The 14,220-nt window shown below is 42.7% G+C and overlaps 1 protein-coding gene across 2 annotated transcripts; it reads right to left on the minus strand.

Moving 5' to 3' along the window:
• Positions 1 to 933: 933 nt before the first annotated feature.
• On the minus strand, positions 934 to 8,230 carry Nt1 (Neurotrophin 1). 2 transcript variants are annotated; one of them, XM_076376366.1, is made up of 10 exons: positions 8,202 to 8,230; positions 4,324 to 4,473; positions 3,852 to 3,977; positions 3,659 to 3,764; positions 3,449 to 3,572; positions 2,886 to 3,071; positions 2,402 to 2,566; positions 1,756 to 2,078; positions 1,241 to 1,520; positions 934 to 1,169 (listed from the first exon to the last, which is right to left on the minus strand). In XM_076376366.1, the coding sequence occupies exons 1-10, from the start codon at positions 8,226 to 8,228 to the stop codon at positions 956 to 958; spliced, it is 1,701 nt and encodes a 566-aa protein (XP_076232481.1). In that variant the 5' UTR covers positions 8,229 to 8,230; the 3' UTR covers positions 934 to 955. The 2 variants fall into 2 exon arrangements, with proteins under 2 accessions (XP_076232481.1, XP_076232475.1); XM_076376360.1 differs by having other exon boundaries at positions 1,241 to 1,523.
• Between the last annotated feature and the right edge of the window lie 5,990 nt (positions 8,231 to 14,220).

Consider the following 14,220-nt stretch of genomic DNA (forward strand, 5'->3'; position numbering starts at 1 on the left):
GCACAGCGATCAAATACCACCTCGAATGATATAGTAAACCGTGTCCGCAAAGTATTTCAATTGTTCGATTACCTCAGGTCGTGGAACGACCATCTCGAGAAAAGGAGTTTCTAGAATTCGAAGTTCAGTAACGTTTTATCCGGAGGCAGCGAAGCGGAGAAAACTGTGGCTCGGGCGACACGCTTCGCGGCTCGACGCGGAAAGACTCGGTACAATCGCCTTAGCAGAAACCTGGCAAGCGAAACAAACGATTCACAGACGACTGAGCTAAGCAAAACGCTCGGTGCTCTTGACTGTGAAGAGGGCAGTTGATGTTCCTTTGGAATTGTAAGATGCAGTAAGTGCATTTGAGATTGCTGCAGTCAGGTCTGGGATGGCAGTCAAATAAAACGAAAGGGTTAAAGGCACTTAAGATGAGGAAGAGTTGCGTTATGGATAATGGGAAATATTTAGGATAAGATACAGGTGGATGGAATTAGATATTCGTGGCCTCCTGCACGACTTCTGGATTCTACGATATTTTAAAAATTCTTTTTATTATTTTACTCGAACCGTTGTTACATCTTTTATTGAACGATTCCTAATTTCCTCGCGTCTATTCATAAATACAGAAAAGTAACAAATAATAAATATATTAAGGGAAAATTCTCGCAATATTACATAACTACAATGAGCTCGCGATTGCACCTGCCCAACATGGTCATAATACTTTGCAGGCGTCCAATCTGAAACTTCCATCATCGTAAAAAGCTTCACGGTCCCGTCTAAAGCGGTTCTCATCATGAAGAACGAGTAATAATGAAAAAAAGGAGTATCTTAACTAACGAATGCGTATAAAAATATATCTAAAATATAAGTCTACTTTCAACGTGAATGTCATCGCCTTGACTAACGTTAAAGCACGTTTAATACACGAAAAAAACGATCAGGTACTCTGAAGATAAAAAAACGTCGTTTAAGATGATATCATCGGTTTCCACGAGTTCGAATCATCTTGGATCGATGACGACTGGGTCTCTGTCGATTGCAACGCTTCAGGTCTAAAGAAATCGATAATGGGATGATAATTGTAATTAATCCTCCTCTGTGGTTCCTGGTACTCATCGTCGAATCCACCATTCTGGAGTCGTGAAGTGGCGTCCATGTCCAGATCGTATGGCTGACTGTATCTATGTCGCAATTTCATTTGTGGTGATTTCAATTCAGTTAGAAACTAATATTCTGATTCATCAGTGATTACCTGCTATCAGTTGTGCTATTATTCGTAGTTTCAGCGCGGTCTTCAACGTGGGATGTGGATTCTCGTCTGTAAGGTGGTCTGCCAGGCCTGCTTGGCCTGGGTCCCTTCAGCAATGGCCCTGTATACCCTGGGGCCCTGGTGTTTGGCGCGTGTTGCTGAGGCAACTTGTCGAATGGCCTTGGATTCGAAGACGAGGGCTTCTTCGGTCTCGTTCTGATAGGAAGAGTAAAAGTAGGCCTGCTTGGCGTGGACTCCACTACAGGTTTCTTGTTACTTGATCCTACTATGTGAGAAACCGAGTGTTTACCTAGTTTGCTATGGTAATGTTGATCTACTAGTCCCCTTTCCAACTTCTACCAATAATGAAACTTAGTGAGAGAAACTTTACTGTGACTAGAACTCGCAAAATTAAACTTTCAGAATGATGACGCTTTGGAAAACTAATATTTCTGAAAGCAGATGATTTCTAATATATAAATTTGCACGAGGCTAATCAATTTTCTAATGTTAAGTACCGAGAGTTGAATCCAAAGTGGCTGCAAACTTGTTCAGATAGTTCAGCTTCGAAACGTCTTCGAAATCGTCTTTTTGGTCATTGGTGGTAGCAAAATCAGAGCCTGGGAATGACTCCTTGACCTTCGGGGGAGGATCCTTCTGGTGAGGAGGAAAGATATCAGAGTAGCCATGAACGTGACAGCTACAGCAAGATGGTATTTTGAAGATGTCCATGTGCAGGCCCAGTTTGCTGTCCCAGGTCAACAACCTGTGGTAATTGTAGACTTGCACGCAGGACGATCGATAGTTCTCTGAGATAAAAGAGCAACTCGCTTGTGGATTCCTGAAATTGACAGGTTTAAACATTAACTCTCTTCTTTCAGCAAATTCCACGGAAGTAATCTCAAGGGATCATTTGGAGAATCAGTTTTGATTACAATGAGGCTGAACTTTTCCAAGCGAAAGTGAAGAAATTTATTCTGAAGTGTCCAGGGATCCTTTACCGCAAAATAGGTATTTTGTTCACTCATTTGTGACAAAGTGTTCAATCTCAATTTCCATGGTGAAGCTAAGATACTTTGGGAAAGCGTCAAATGAATCATGAAGTGAATTCACTTCACAAGGATAATGAGTCGATTAAAAGCATTGAACTTTTATGTTACTTACGAGCACTTTTCCAATCGCACAGTCTGCGTGTGTTCGCCAGTGTTTATTATGTACTTCCACATACCAGAAGCGGCTCTAGCTAGCTGTGGGCGGGCATATTTTATAACTGAAGGACATGTGAAGCCCTCCTCGACGTTCTCGAATGGTAAATTTGTGTCAGATCTCCTGAAAAAATGTTACCATTTAATTAGCAAGATTTAGTAAATGTGAAAGAAAAGAGTAAATCATGTTTTTTATTTGATTTGTAGATAGTGCTTGATCCTGCAGGGAATCATTGCAGAATGAACTGTGATGCACTGATGCATTTCAGAGTAATGGGTAGACATTCTATAGGGGCACAGTAAACTGCCATACTCAGAACGAAAGCGTGTACACATTCAACAGGGGCTAATACACTGGGTCCAGATAATGGGTACTATTAGAGTACTCCTGATAGTAGTTAGACCTCTGTCACACAAAAAATACTTGTGAAAATGAACCTCACCTTCTGATCTCATTGCTCTCATATCGGTTCTCATAGTGTCCCCCATACTTGCTCTCAAATTTATTCTCAATTGGCAAGGATATTGGCAAACTTTCACTGGATTCGTCAAAATCCTGCGACTTATAATCCGTCAACAGGGCTGCCACCATTTCCTTATTTCCCCTCAAGCTTCTGGTGATCGCTTCGCTAAAAAACATTGCACGAAGATAAAATTACTATAAAATCTCATGAATTCCCGCAAATTCTTGATCAAACATCTCTGACTCATTTTGACGTAATTTATTTCACAATGGAAGAAGCAAGCTACAAAAGGAAAGCAGGAAACGAAAGTGGATGCTTTCGCTGTTTTTTCTACTTCCTCTCTCGTCTAGTATCCCATAACACCCAATTAAGATAATAGTTATGAGAACATGGGGTCGAGGTGTCATTGCGCAACAGACATTCGAATCCGCGAAATTACGAGAAAGTGCTTTCTTACACGTCAACGAGACTACGAATTGCGAGGCTACTATTGTCGGCTAAAGTGCTGCGAATTAACAGTTCTCTGATGACAGGAAACTTACTGTGGATAGTCAGAGGCCTCTAGACAAACCGTCTTGGAGAAAAAAGTGCACTCTTTCTCTGTTGGATCCCTCTTCGATTCTGTGGGTCGTCTTGGTGGTCTTATCAGGGACGTCTTAGACAGATCTTTGAAAACACAATTATTCTATTAGTAAGGTTGCTCTTTAATAATTATACCAAGTGTTTAAAAAATGTAATAAATGAACACCAACCTGTGTAGACATTCCTTCGAGTGGGGGATGTTGGTCTTCTTGGAGGTGGAGGTCGATAGGTTGGCCTTTTTCTTAAACCAGGTCTAACAATCCTTAATTCTTGCGCCTAAAATAATTCATTATTGTCTAGTAATTAACTCTAGGTCTTCTCAATAATTTTGAAGTACTACATTTAATTGACTAGATCTCTCACCTCTGGCAATTCTTCTGGAGTCTCCTCATCCCCCGTAGCATCATCAGTTATCACTTTCGCGATGTCAGCGATAGGCAACTCTCTGGTAGCATTCTGACGACTACTGTTGCTGAAGAGAGACCGAGCCTTTCCAAGTAACAAAAAAATAATTAATTCCAGTCCTTCTGAAATAGTTTCTTTTTCGTTGAAACTTTCGACGCCTCAAGTCACCGGAACTAAGAATAAAACTAATTAAAATAACGCGCCTCGAAAAAGCTAATTATGAATTCGAAGGAACTCCATGCTAATTAACTTCTTTGGAAGGGAGTCCTTCCAGACGAAAAACGAAAGGTTGCCTATCAACTTTCTTTTCCAAATTTTTGCTCGCGTTTACGTTAGAATCTTCATGATATTAACATACACGTTTGACAATAATTAACACGGCCAGTATGCCACGCAAATGTTAATCAAGCAAATAGAAATCTCTGCTCACCGAAATCGACGTAGTCGTCTTGTTCCTGTGTCTCTCATCGCTGATCTTGATGGACGTGACCGTCGTCGCGTTGTGTACTTTGTGGTCGTTAAAGTCTCCTGTAAGATCCTCCGTGGAACCGACGTTAATCGAGGATAGTAGCACGGTTGCCTAGAGAGTGAAACGCACAGTGGTTATTTTTACCTCTGTCCTCGCAAACTCTTTATTATCATTGACAATAGGATTGCGAGCGAATATTGCCCCCAGGCTTGCTAGAGACGCTTTACTTTCATTCGCCATACAAGTTCCTTTTCACTTTTAATACTAAGATTAACAATTTAATAGGAGTGTTTTACAAATTGTTTAGGAAATATTTCGCGCAGTACACCCTGAACTCAAAATAGCCTCCAATCACCTAAATAACTGTACAATATTCGCTAATTTCGCCAGATAGGTTCATCAAGCAGCACATGAATATTAATTACGCAGAGATGAGGAAGGGACAACGCTGAACAGACCTCTTCATTAGTATCCCAAACGAAAACATAATCCACGAGCTATTAATCCAATCAGCATCGCCAATGATCGGTCATCGATCCAGAATTACGGTATTCTTAACGACCCTATCATTCTCTAACCAAGACAAGGCTCTCCCCTCGTCTCTTCCAGCCGCGCAATTAATTCTTCCCCATTACTTCGAATTTACGATCCCCCCGCGGGAAGAGAATAAAGAAATATTCTCGATAAAAATTCATCCCGTCCCGAAACTAATACCGCCTCTTCTTTCCTTCCTGCGGATTCCTTTCAGAGTGCGACGCACTCGAGCTTATCGCCTCGAGGCGATCGTTCATACGAAACAGATCCTTTCCCTCTCATAATCGTAACGCGCGCATCGAGCGACAGGGCCTCTCTGGACAGACAATAGCGCGAGCCTGGCATTATGCGCGCGGGAATTAATCGCGAGGAAGCGTCGCGACGAAGATGGCGGAGACGACTATCGCGGAAGGAATCTTCGAGCGTGGAGGAGCCTGGGGAACGCTCGCTTCGCGTCTCGACGGAAGTGGCGGCGTGAAATCGTCGTGGAAATTCGAGAGGCGGATTTAACGACATCAGCCTGGTGAAATTGCCGCGTTTTCCGCGTTGAAAGACACGGGGGAGAAGGAGCGACAAAAACGGAGGCGATCCGCGTGAAACGCGCGCAGGAGAAAGTCACGTTTGTTCCAAATGCGTGGCTAACTCGCGCGATAGGATGTTTGTTAATTTGAGGAATGAGAGAGGGATCCATGGTCCAGTTTGGTGGCACGCTTCGCTGGAGATTAATTTGTGACGATGATCCTGAGGGATTTTTGTTTCTCGAGTGCTTAGTTTCTCTCTTTGGAATGAATAAAGTTGTGTAACTTTCACGGTGACATGAGGACCCGTAACAGGGGTACTTTCTAAAATATGGATTTCTCACGGTAGCGGAATAGGTCTCAATAGTTTTCTATTGAATAGAATATAATGGTTCCAGTCGTATGTAACTAGTTTCCTTGTGTTTCTTGTATTCGTTATGCTGTGATTGGAGTTTCAATGGGAGAATAGGGTACGCTGTTTCTGAATCAGTGGAAATGTACCGTGTTGGATCAGACACGAATGGAATCAATAGACTGAAGCAGATGTCGTGGATACTGAATTGATGTGGAGCCAGTGGGATCTTGTCTAACTGAGATTTAAGACTTGAGGATCTAGAAACCACAATATATCAAATTCTCCTGTTCCAGAGATCAGAAATCTCTCGTGAAATCAGTTGAATGAAACTGTGCTTCTTTCGAGAGGCCTCACGTATCGAAGGAAGTGCCAGAGGGTACTCTGTCTCTCGGTATACATATATGACTGTTGCTAGTGGCATTTAACAAGTTACACCGATGTATCTCCAGGGAACATCACATTAATTTAGATTCTCATAAATGTACCAGTTACAATATCAATCTTGTCAATCTTCTCTTAGTCAACACCTGCCTCGCTGTAATATGAGTTTAGAGACAGCTTCTACTTGCTTCTGTCGATTTCCTTTTGACGGGTCTAAATATATCTGAGAGCCTAAACAGCAAGTGTAAGAATAGAGTGTGACGTGCCCAATTACGGGAAGTAATGAATGCAGCAACACGCGAGGGTGCTCAATACATTATGCCACGTGAAATAACCGTAAAAGTGGAAATTCCAACATATCCTCTTCTGTTTGCAATCAACGTTGACCCAGTAACCATGATGCTCACTAAGAAAAAGCTACGATTTCACTGTGAGTGATCCTTTTTCTTTTTTATCGCGAGTCATCATCGCCTCTTAGCTAACGGTGTACAATTTTCAGGATATTTCATAATTTACACCTGCGCTTATGACTATTTACGTGAGACAGCTATAACGATCCCTTTCAGTTTGCTGCATCAAACGTATTGTTTCGTTTTTCTTAACTCCCCAGCCGTGAGCAAGCGATAAGTGTGGCACGAGTATGAAGTAACACTTAACGTTTTACACGAATATTCTTAGTCAATTAAATTTTAACGAGTCATGAATTTTAAGAGGAAAGTTGCAGCGAAGTTTCACTGTCAATATATCGATTCATTGAATACAAATGGCAAACATGCAAGAGCAGAAACAAACTTTCCAATAACTTTTCACGGCGCTTTTCACGAGCGTCACTTCTCTTATTTCAGTGTCACGAATACCAGAGCCTTTAATATTCTTAGGAGAAATAAAACTTTCGTGCAAGTTAGATTATCATCGAAAACTTTCACCCAGCTTATCGAACTAAGAAGATAAATGCTTGTCGTAAATTGTAAGTCATGCTGGATCTTCCAGTTTGTCCTGGCACATCACAATTAATTTCCAGTGAAATTTCAAAAACGAAATGTTAAGTGCCCGCTGGCAATGTTCTGACGCAAGCTTCGTTATGCTACCCCATATTATGTGCATATTATACCTGTATTATATCCATACTACTTCTCACAGTATCAGTAGTAGGAAATAATATTGAGTCTCCAGTAGAAAACTGTCTTCAACCCAACACCAAAAAAATACTAAACTTCCCCTAATTTTACCTATCACTCCAAACCCCCAAAAACAATTACAGGAAAAAGACCACCTACCCCAGGACACTAATTCACGTTTCTAAGGCCCCATTCTCAATTAATTAACGAGATGCGATAATCCAACGAACAATCGCGCGAATCTCGTATTTCCGACCAAAGATTTCATATTTACATCTGCAGTAAATCTTTCACTCGCAGTCACGCGAGAGCGAACTCGGCATCCTCGGCTGATTAAGGGGAATCTTTTACTTTTCCCGGTTCCGGGCAGGTTACCAGATCAAGGCCACGCAAAGGTTGTTCCACTTTATCTCAGCGGAGCCAGTGAACGCGGTCCAATCACCTTTCGGTTACGTCCAATCGAGGATTCCCTGAATCGTCGCCTCAAATGCGACCAACGACACGGTTTCGGCTACTTTATACGAGTTGTTAAACGTCAACGATCCTCTGGCTGTCAAATAAATTTCGCTGAACACCAATCTGCTGCCGAAAAGTTTACTATACCCAGAATACTCCTTCTCGAACGCTCCCGAAGAAAGTAGCATTCACGAGGACCATTTAGGTCTATAGAGGACAGCATGGACCGTGAACTTGAGCGATTAATACTATATCAGACTATTTTCGCGGCGCATGTAATTAGAGGGGAACGATGATCGAAGTAAATCGACGAGAGTTTCTCGCGATTATGGATTCTTGAAAAATCGGTGAAAGTATGATGTATGATGCTTATGAAGCATGGAGGCTGTATTCGGGAGAGCTGTATGTTGAATTGAATAAAATGTAGAACGAGTAAGTAACATGGTAGACCCAGGAAATTGAGATTTCAATGCTCACCGTGATCAAAAGTAATCCTCGAGCCATTATTCCTCTCCAGGTTGTCTCATCAAAGTCTTCCCTTCTTCACACAGAACAATATTCACTGTCACCACCTCGTTCAACCCTTTCCTCGATACTTCTCAATTTAATTCGTGAAGAATTCTCATCCCCTCGCGAAAAATCTCAGCAAAACGAAGTCACTAGTCCAAAAGAATCTAATCGAAGCTGCGAGCGTGACTTCTAATTTATTCCAGATTGTTTCAGAGAGTCGGTTCTTCAGTGATCCTCAGGCTGCGCTTCCAGCGAGCGGAAGTAGAGGACTGAGGGTCGACGCGCGGCAGGTGAAAAATTCAGCGGCCGCGGAGGCTCGATGACTTCTCCTTTGAGCGGCCGCGCAGCGCGTATGGTCCTCGTGTACATCAGGTGGAAGGAGACGCCGAAGAAGAAGAAGAATCGGGCTCGACGCCTGGCGGCTCTCACGTGGGGATAATGTAGGAACGAGCGTGGTTCGTCCTGTCTGCTTGTTCCCCCGTTCGTACAGCCGTGACCGAGAAAACCGGACGGCGGATAAGCGTGTCGTTCTCGAGAGGAGGAAGAGAAGTCGGCCACACGACCTCCTCCTTCTTCCTTCGACAGAGAGGAGCACAGACTCGGCTCGTCGGGACCAGGGACAGAGAGGTGGCCGACAGCGTCACCCTTCATGTGACAGCACGTCACGTTTTCTGAGAGATACCGACGCTTTTGATTGAATCGTCTTCCTGGATTTCTTCCTTATGGCTGGGCTTCGAGATGGGGCTCGAATGGTCCACTCTGCGGTCGGATTAAATCAAGGGGCAGAGGGATTGTAAATCAGGATTAAGTGACAGTGTAATCTGGTGCTTTAGAGCGTAGATTCTGGAGAGGAATAATGAATGAAAGTTTGATGAGTTTGTGTGTTCTTGTGGCGATAGGCTTCGAGTGACATTGGAATTAGAAAAGTATGCTGTTAATGGTTTCTGTAGGACTTGTATGAATGGTATTTTTATACAGAACATTCCTGGCTCGGTATAAATTGTGCAGAGGTATTCAGAGCATTTCTTAATAATGCCTTTTATGATTAAGTACTTAATGTACTGTGATAAAAAGTGATATATTACGTCTCTAAAGCGACACAAATTGCCTTTTCTCTGACGGTCACCACTTTCAATGGAAACCTGAATAATTTAGATTACTCTGAAAGATTTCGATGTACAATTTGTGTAGCAAAAATTGCTACCTTTCTTTTTAAATTAGTTGCAATAAGTGCTGCGTAATATCGAAATTAGCTCTCCGCTGTCAATCTTATGTCGATACTGAAGCGAAGCGAGAAAAGGACTTTCAGCAAAGTGACTGCGTCATCAGTAATGATTGTAGCCCATACAGCAGATGGTCGATGATATTTTCGTGCTGAATGCTTTGATAACACGTTAGATAAAAAAAATATGATAATGGCAGCCTTTCTAAATATTCATTCATGGCGACGACATTTATTTCGGGCGAAATTCTGGCGTTTAACGTCAAGATGGGAAAGCGATTACGAAAGTGTGGCAATATAAAAAGTAATATTACTTTAGAAAGTAGAATAAGGTGCTTTAATTGACACCTTTGTACTGGTATAGCGGAGGAGGTATGAATTATCTTCCGCGTAAAAATAGCAATTCAACAGACGAAAGGTAGCAATCTCCATTGAGCTTCGTTAGTATAGTAAAAAGGTGAAGAAAGGTTAGCCCATGTGTTAGTTGCATTTTTAAGTGAAAATTATTAAAAATTCCAAGAAATCTAGAAATTGCCAATTCTTGTACACACGAAACCATTATCAATTGATATGTACTTATATTGCTAAGGAATGTTCAGCAATTAGCATCGAAGCTAGCCCGTTTTCACTTCAATAAACTTTCTGTTCACTGCCTTGAAACCCAAGTTAACCATTCGATATTCGCTTTGCTCGTAAGCTTAGCAAACGTTTCTAATGGTACGTATCGGAGGGTGAAAGCGCCGGAGCGTCCACAGATTGGACAGACTAGGGTTTCGCTTCAGCCACGCTCGTCAATTTCAGCCAGTAATCGGTGTTCGTCACTCTCGCGACTGACTTTCAAGGGAAACTCTACGAAAGTACTGTCGTTCTAGCGGTAGTGCAATTGACAGCGTTCTCCACGGAAATGTCAACTGCTAGAAGTGGTTTAACGTAACGTTTAACGCTACAGTACTGCTAACAGAAGCGGACAGAGATCGGCTAACGGTGTCGACCTGAACGCGATTACCTGGTTGTTGCAATAGTGCAGGCAGAAGGAGAGTTTAATTGGTGTTCTACAGAATTGCGACTTTTTCTGCATGACCTTCTTCCTATTTATGGGAAAATAAAGTGAGAAGGAATAAAAGACAAGACAGACGAAGCAGAAGGCGCCACCTTCTTAATGCATCAACTTCACTAACTCCCATATCTTGTACATATACTTCCTACTCATCCCTACTGACCTCCAAGTCCTCCCACTCCACCCACTCCACCCACTCCACCCACTCCACCCACTCCACCCACTCCCCCCACTCCCCCCACTCCTCCCACTCCTCCCACTCCACCCACTCCTCCCACTCCACCTACTCCACCTACTCCTCCCACTCCACCTACTCCTCCCACTCCACCCACTGCTCCCACTCTTCCCACTGCTTCCACTCCCCCCACTCCTCCCACTCCTCCCATACCTCCCTCTCCTCCTACTCCTCCCACTCCACCCAATCCAGTGGGAGGAGCGAGAGGAATCAGAGGAGTGAGAGGAGTGGGAGGAGATGGAGGTGTGGGAGGACTAGGATGAGTGGGAGGAGTAGGTGGAGTGGGAGGAGTAGGTGGAGTAGGTGGAGTGGGTGGAGTGGGTGGAGTGGGTGGAGTGGGTGGAGTGGGTGGAGTGGGTGGAGTGGGAGGAGTGGGAGGAGTGGGAGGAGTGGTAGGAGTGGTAGGAGTGGTAGGAGTGGTAGGAGTGGTAGGAGGGTGAGGAGGGTGAGGAGGGTGAGGAGGGTGAGGAGGGTGAGGAGGGTGAGGAGGGTGAGGAGGGTGAGGAGGGTGAGGAAAGGGAGTAGTGAGAGGAGTTGGAGGAGTGGGAAGTGTAGGAGGACTAGGAAGAGATTCAGGAAAGGATGGGGAGGGGTAGAGGTATGGGAGAGGTCAGAAGGGAAGAGGCAGGAAGAAAGAAGACAGGAGCCCCTATGTGGGGGTGGTGGAGGTCAGGGAATAGGGAGGGATCCTCTGTCCCTTAAGTGACCACCCTTGGGTTGGTCACCCAAGGGACCCCGGAGGCTCGGGGAGATCCTTCCCCGGCGGAGCCAGGGAAGGATCTGAGAGATCTGCGCTCCTGCTACGGTATATATAACCCTGCGAGACATTGACGTCATCTAATTTGATTGATTGATTGGATCTGCCAAACTAAGTTACCCGGGAAGAACCCGCAAAAGTATAATATATTCAATAAATTAGTCATTTGAATATCAAATCAAGTTACACATGCTATTGACAACAATTTTACATATTGTTTAATATAAATTATTATTAATTAAGATTTGCTATTTTCTAATATCGACCCTTTTATAAGAAATCCTCCAAGTTTGAGAAGTTTCAACATCTTTTTCATTATTTATTAATATAAATTTTAATTTCTCTTAATTTTTATTATTTACCAATCATTACTAACCTGCGATACAATAAATTTAACGAATCTGGAACACTCAAACATAATTTTCTCAAACCTTAATATCTTTCTATTCAACAAATCAAATTATGCCGAGGAGGAGATATTTTTCAGACTAAGGAGTCAATAGCATGAACCTACTTCCTGAAAAGGATAGAATGACGAGTCTCGCACTAAAATTGGAAAACGCGGTTACTTCAAAAGCCACGTCATTTCTTTCACCTCGCTAGGAAAGGTAGGAGCAACTTCGGGCAGTGTCTTTTATTTCCTTAAAAGTCGTTTCTACGTAATGGTTCGCCACTATTTTCTCAAGAAGAATGGCACAAGTAAATAGCATTAAATTTACCACCATTCAAAAATGGCAGCTGTCTTCTGCGTTGACGAAAGGCAAGACTTTTGGATTCGTCGCGCACGTTCTGCATTCGTTTCGACAAATTTCAGCTCAAGTGAAAACGAGTCCATTTCTCACGAATATTTGGGTCAGGGGCTCGTTAAACTGTACTATCAAAAGAATAATGTCCGTCAACGAAAGGAATTTTCTGTCACTGTACGAATGAAAGTGGAACGTGCTACCGCGATTTTACATTTAATTACGTCTCGATTCCTGTAGAATCGAGATGATCTTTAAAGTAGCCTCTCGAGATTTCAAGGAGCAGAGCCACAGATCTCAGTAAATGAGACCTCATGAAATTAAGTAATTTTTATACAAGAACCCAAACCAGTTATTCTGGCTACTCTGTTTCATCCGCCGCTAAACAACTCATGAAATACAGCAGAGTGAAACGCACAGAATTAAAAATGAACAATTTCAAGTAAACCCTATAAACTCATGCTATAAACTCTCAGGCGGCTCATATGTTTTCGATTTTCATTTTACTTTCGCATCATTACCCCGGCCCCATTACTGGATTTCCAGGCGAAAGTCCTTCCTATAGATAGCAACCGCGACCTAGACACACGCTCCCACAGAGGATGTTGCTGCTGCGCGAGATGTATCCCGATGACCTTGGTGAAATTACGGGATGTCGTGATTAGCTCATTAAAGTCATCAGCCGAAGGCTTTTATCGATGCTTTAAGAGGGTACAAATTGTTGGCGCTATTATAAACAACGAAGGATAAACTGTAGCCACTACAGTGATGTTCGCGTATGGTTCGTTAATTAAAATCTTAATTCTCGTGAATTCTTTCTTCCCCTGAGTAATTAACTGATCTCAGAATGGACTTTTTCGAAAGTTCCATCGATAAAAAATCACGGTCCTATGATGCTCCAGCGAGTTCTGTATTATACTTCTACATATAACCACTTCCACCGCTTCCTCTTGCCAAAAAGTAAGTTCATCAATTTGGAACATTTCCTGTTAGACGAGTCAAAGAACAGTCTTGAAAGAAATCACCGATTTGACGCTCTATTAGAAAATTTATTCATGAGAAAATCTGTACAGGGAGCATACATGGGATGAAATCTCATGGTGATAGTAAACTGCTGAGAAGAAGGGGAAGAGAAAACTTGACCTAATGCACGAAACATGGTTACAAGTCTCATAAAAATTCATAATCTGCGATACTGATCAGTCTCTTATCTTTCTCGTGTTTCCAGACTTTTATTAATCGAACATTTTTCACCAATTACTGTATTCAAATACTTCGTTGCACTAAATGCAAATAATTCCCGTGGTCCATGAGCATTACGTACTCCCATTTCCATTTATGTTGGATGAAAAGAGGCTCTTAAGATCGCAGAGACGAATACTGGAAACATGGGTGTAATTCGCGAATCGTTTACGCAATTTTTCTCTCCGATGTTAGATCTCTGTCTCGACCGTCGGCATCATCGACAACTATAAACGAGTCCCGACGGTTTACGGCTGTTTCAAGATTTCTGGAATGCGATCCAATTTACGATAACGATTCTTATCCCTATGCAGGTTGCAGCGAGCCCACGACTGCTCGAAGAAGTGAAGACAACTACTGTGACCGTTCATATGCTATCCAGACCATCGCTACTGACAGACCTAGGAAAACATTCCTTTCCTGGCTTTCCTCTTTAACATTTTAGAAGGAAAAATCGTCTAAATTCAATGTCCTTATATTGACTAATTCCTTTAATTTGGGAAGGTCTTTGAGTCTCTGGCAACACCTGTCTCTCTCATCTACTTCCATCTACTTCCATCCAGTTTCCATGTCTGTCCACACACTGTACACTTCCACTTAATAATACTCTAAGCTTCACGGTATATAGATCCTGCTGGATTTGGCGTAGTTTACTCGGTCGTAAAACATCCCAAAGGATTCAATTAATATGTGAATGTGTCGTGCCCTCTGAATATCTCGAGACGAAGGA

The sequence above is a fragment of the Calliopsis andreniformis genome, chromosome 1 (genome assembly GCF_051401765.1).
Source record: "Calliopsis andreniformis isolate RMS-2024a chromosome 1, iyCalAndr_principal, whole genome shotgun sequence".
Classification (NCBI taxonomy): domain Eukaryota; kingdom Metazoa; phylum Arthropoda; class Insecta; order Hymenoptera; family Andrenidae; genus Calliopsis; species Calliopsis andreniformis.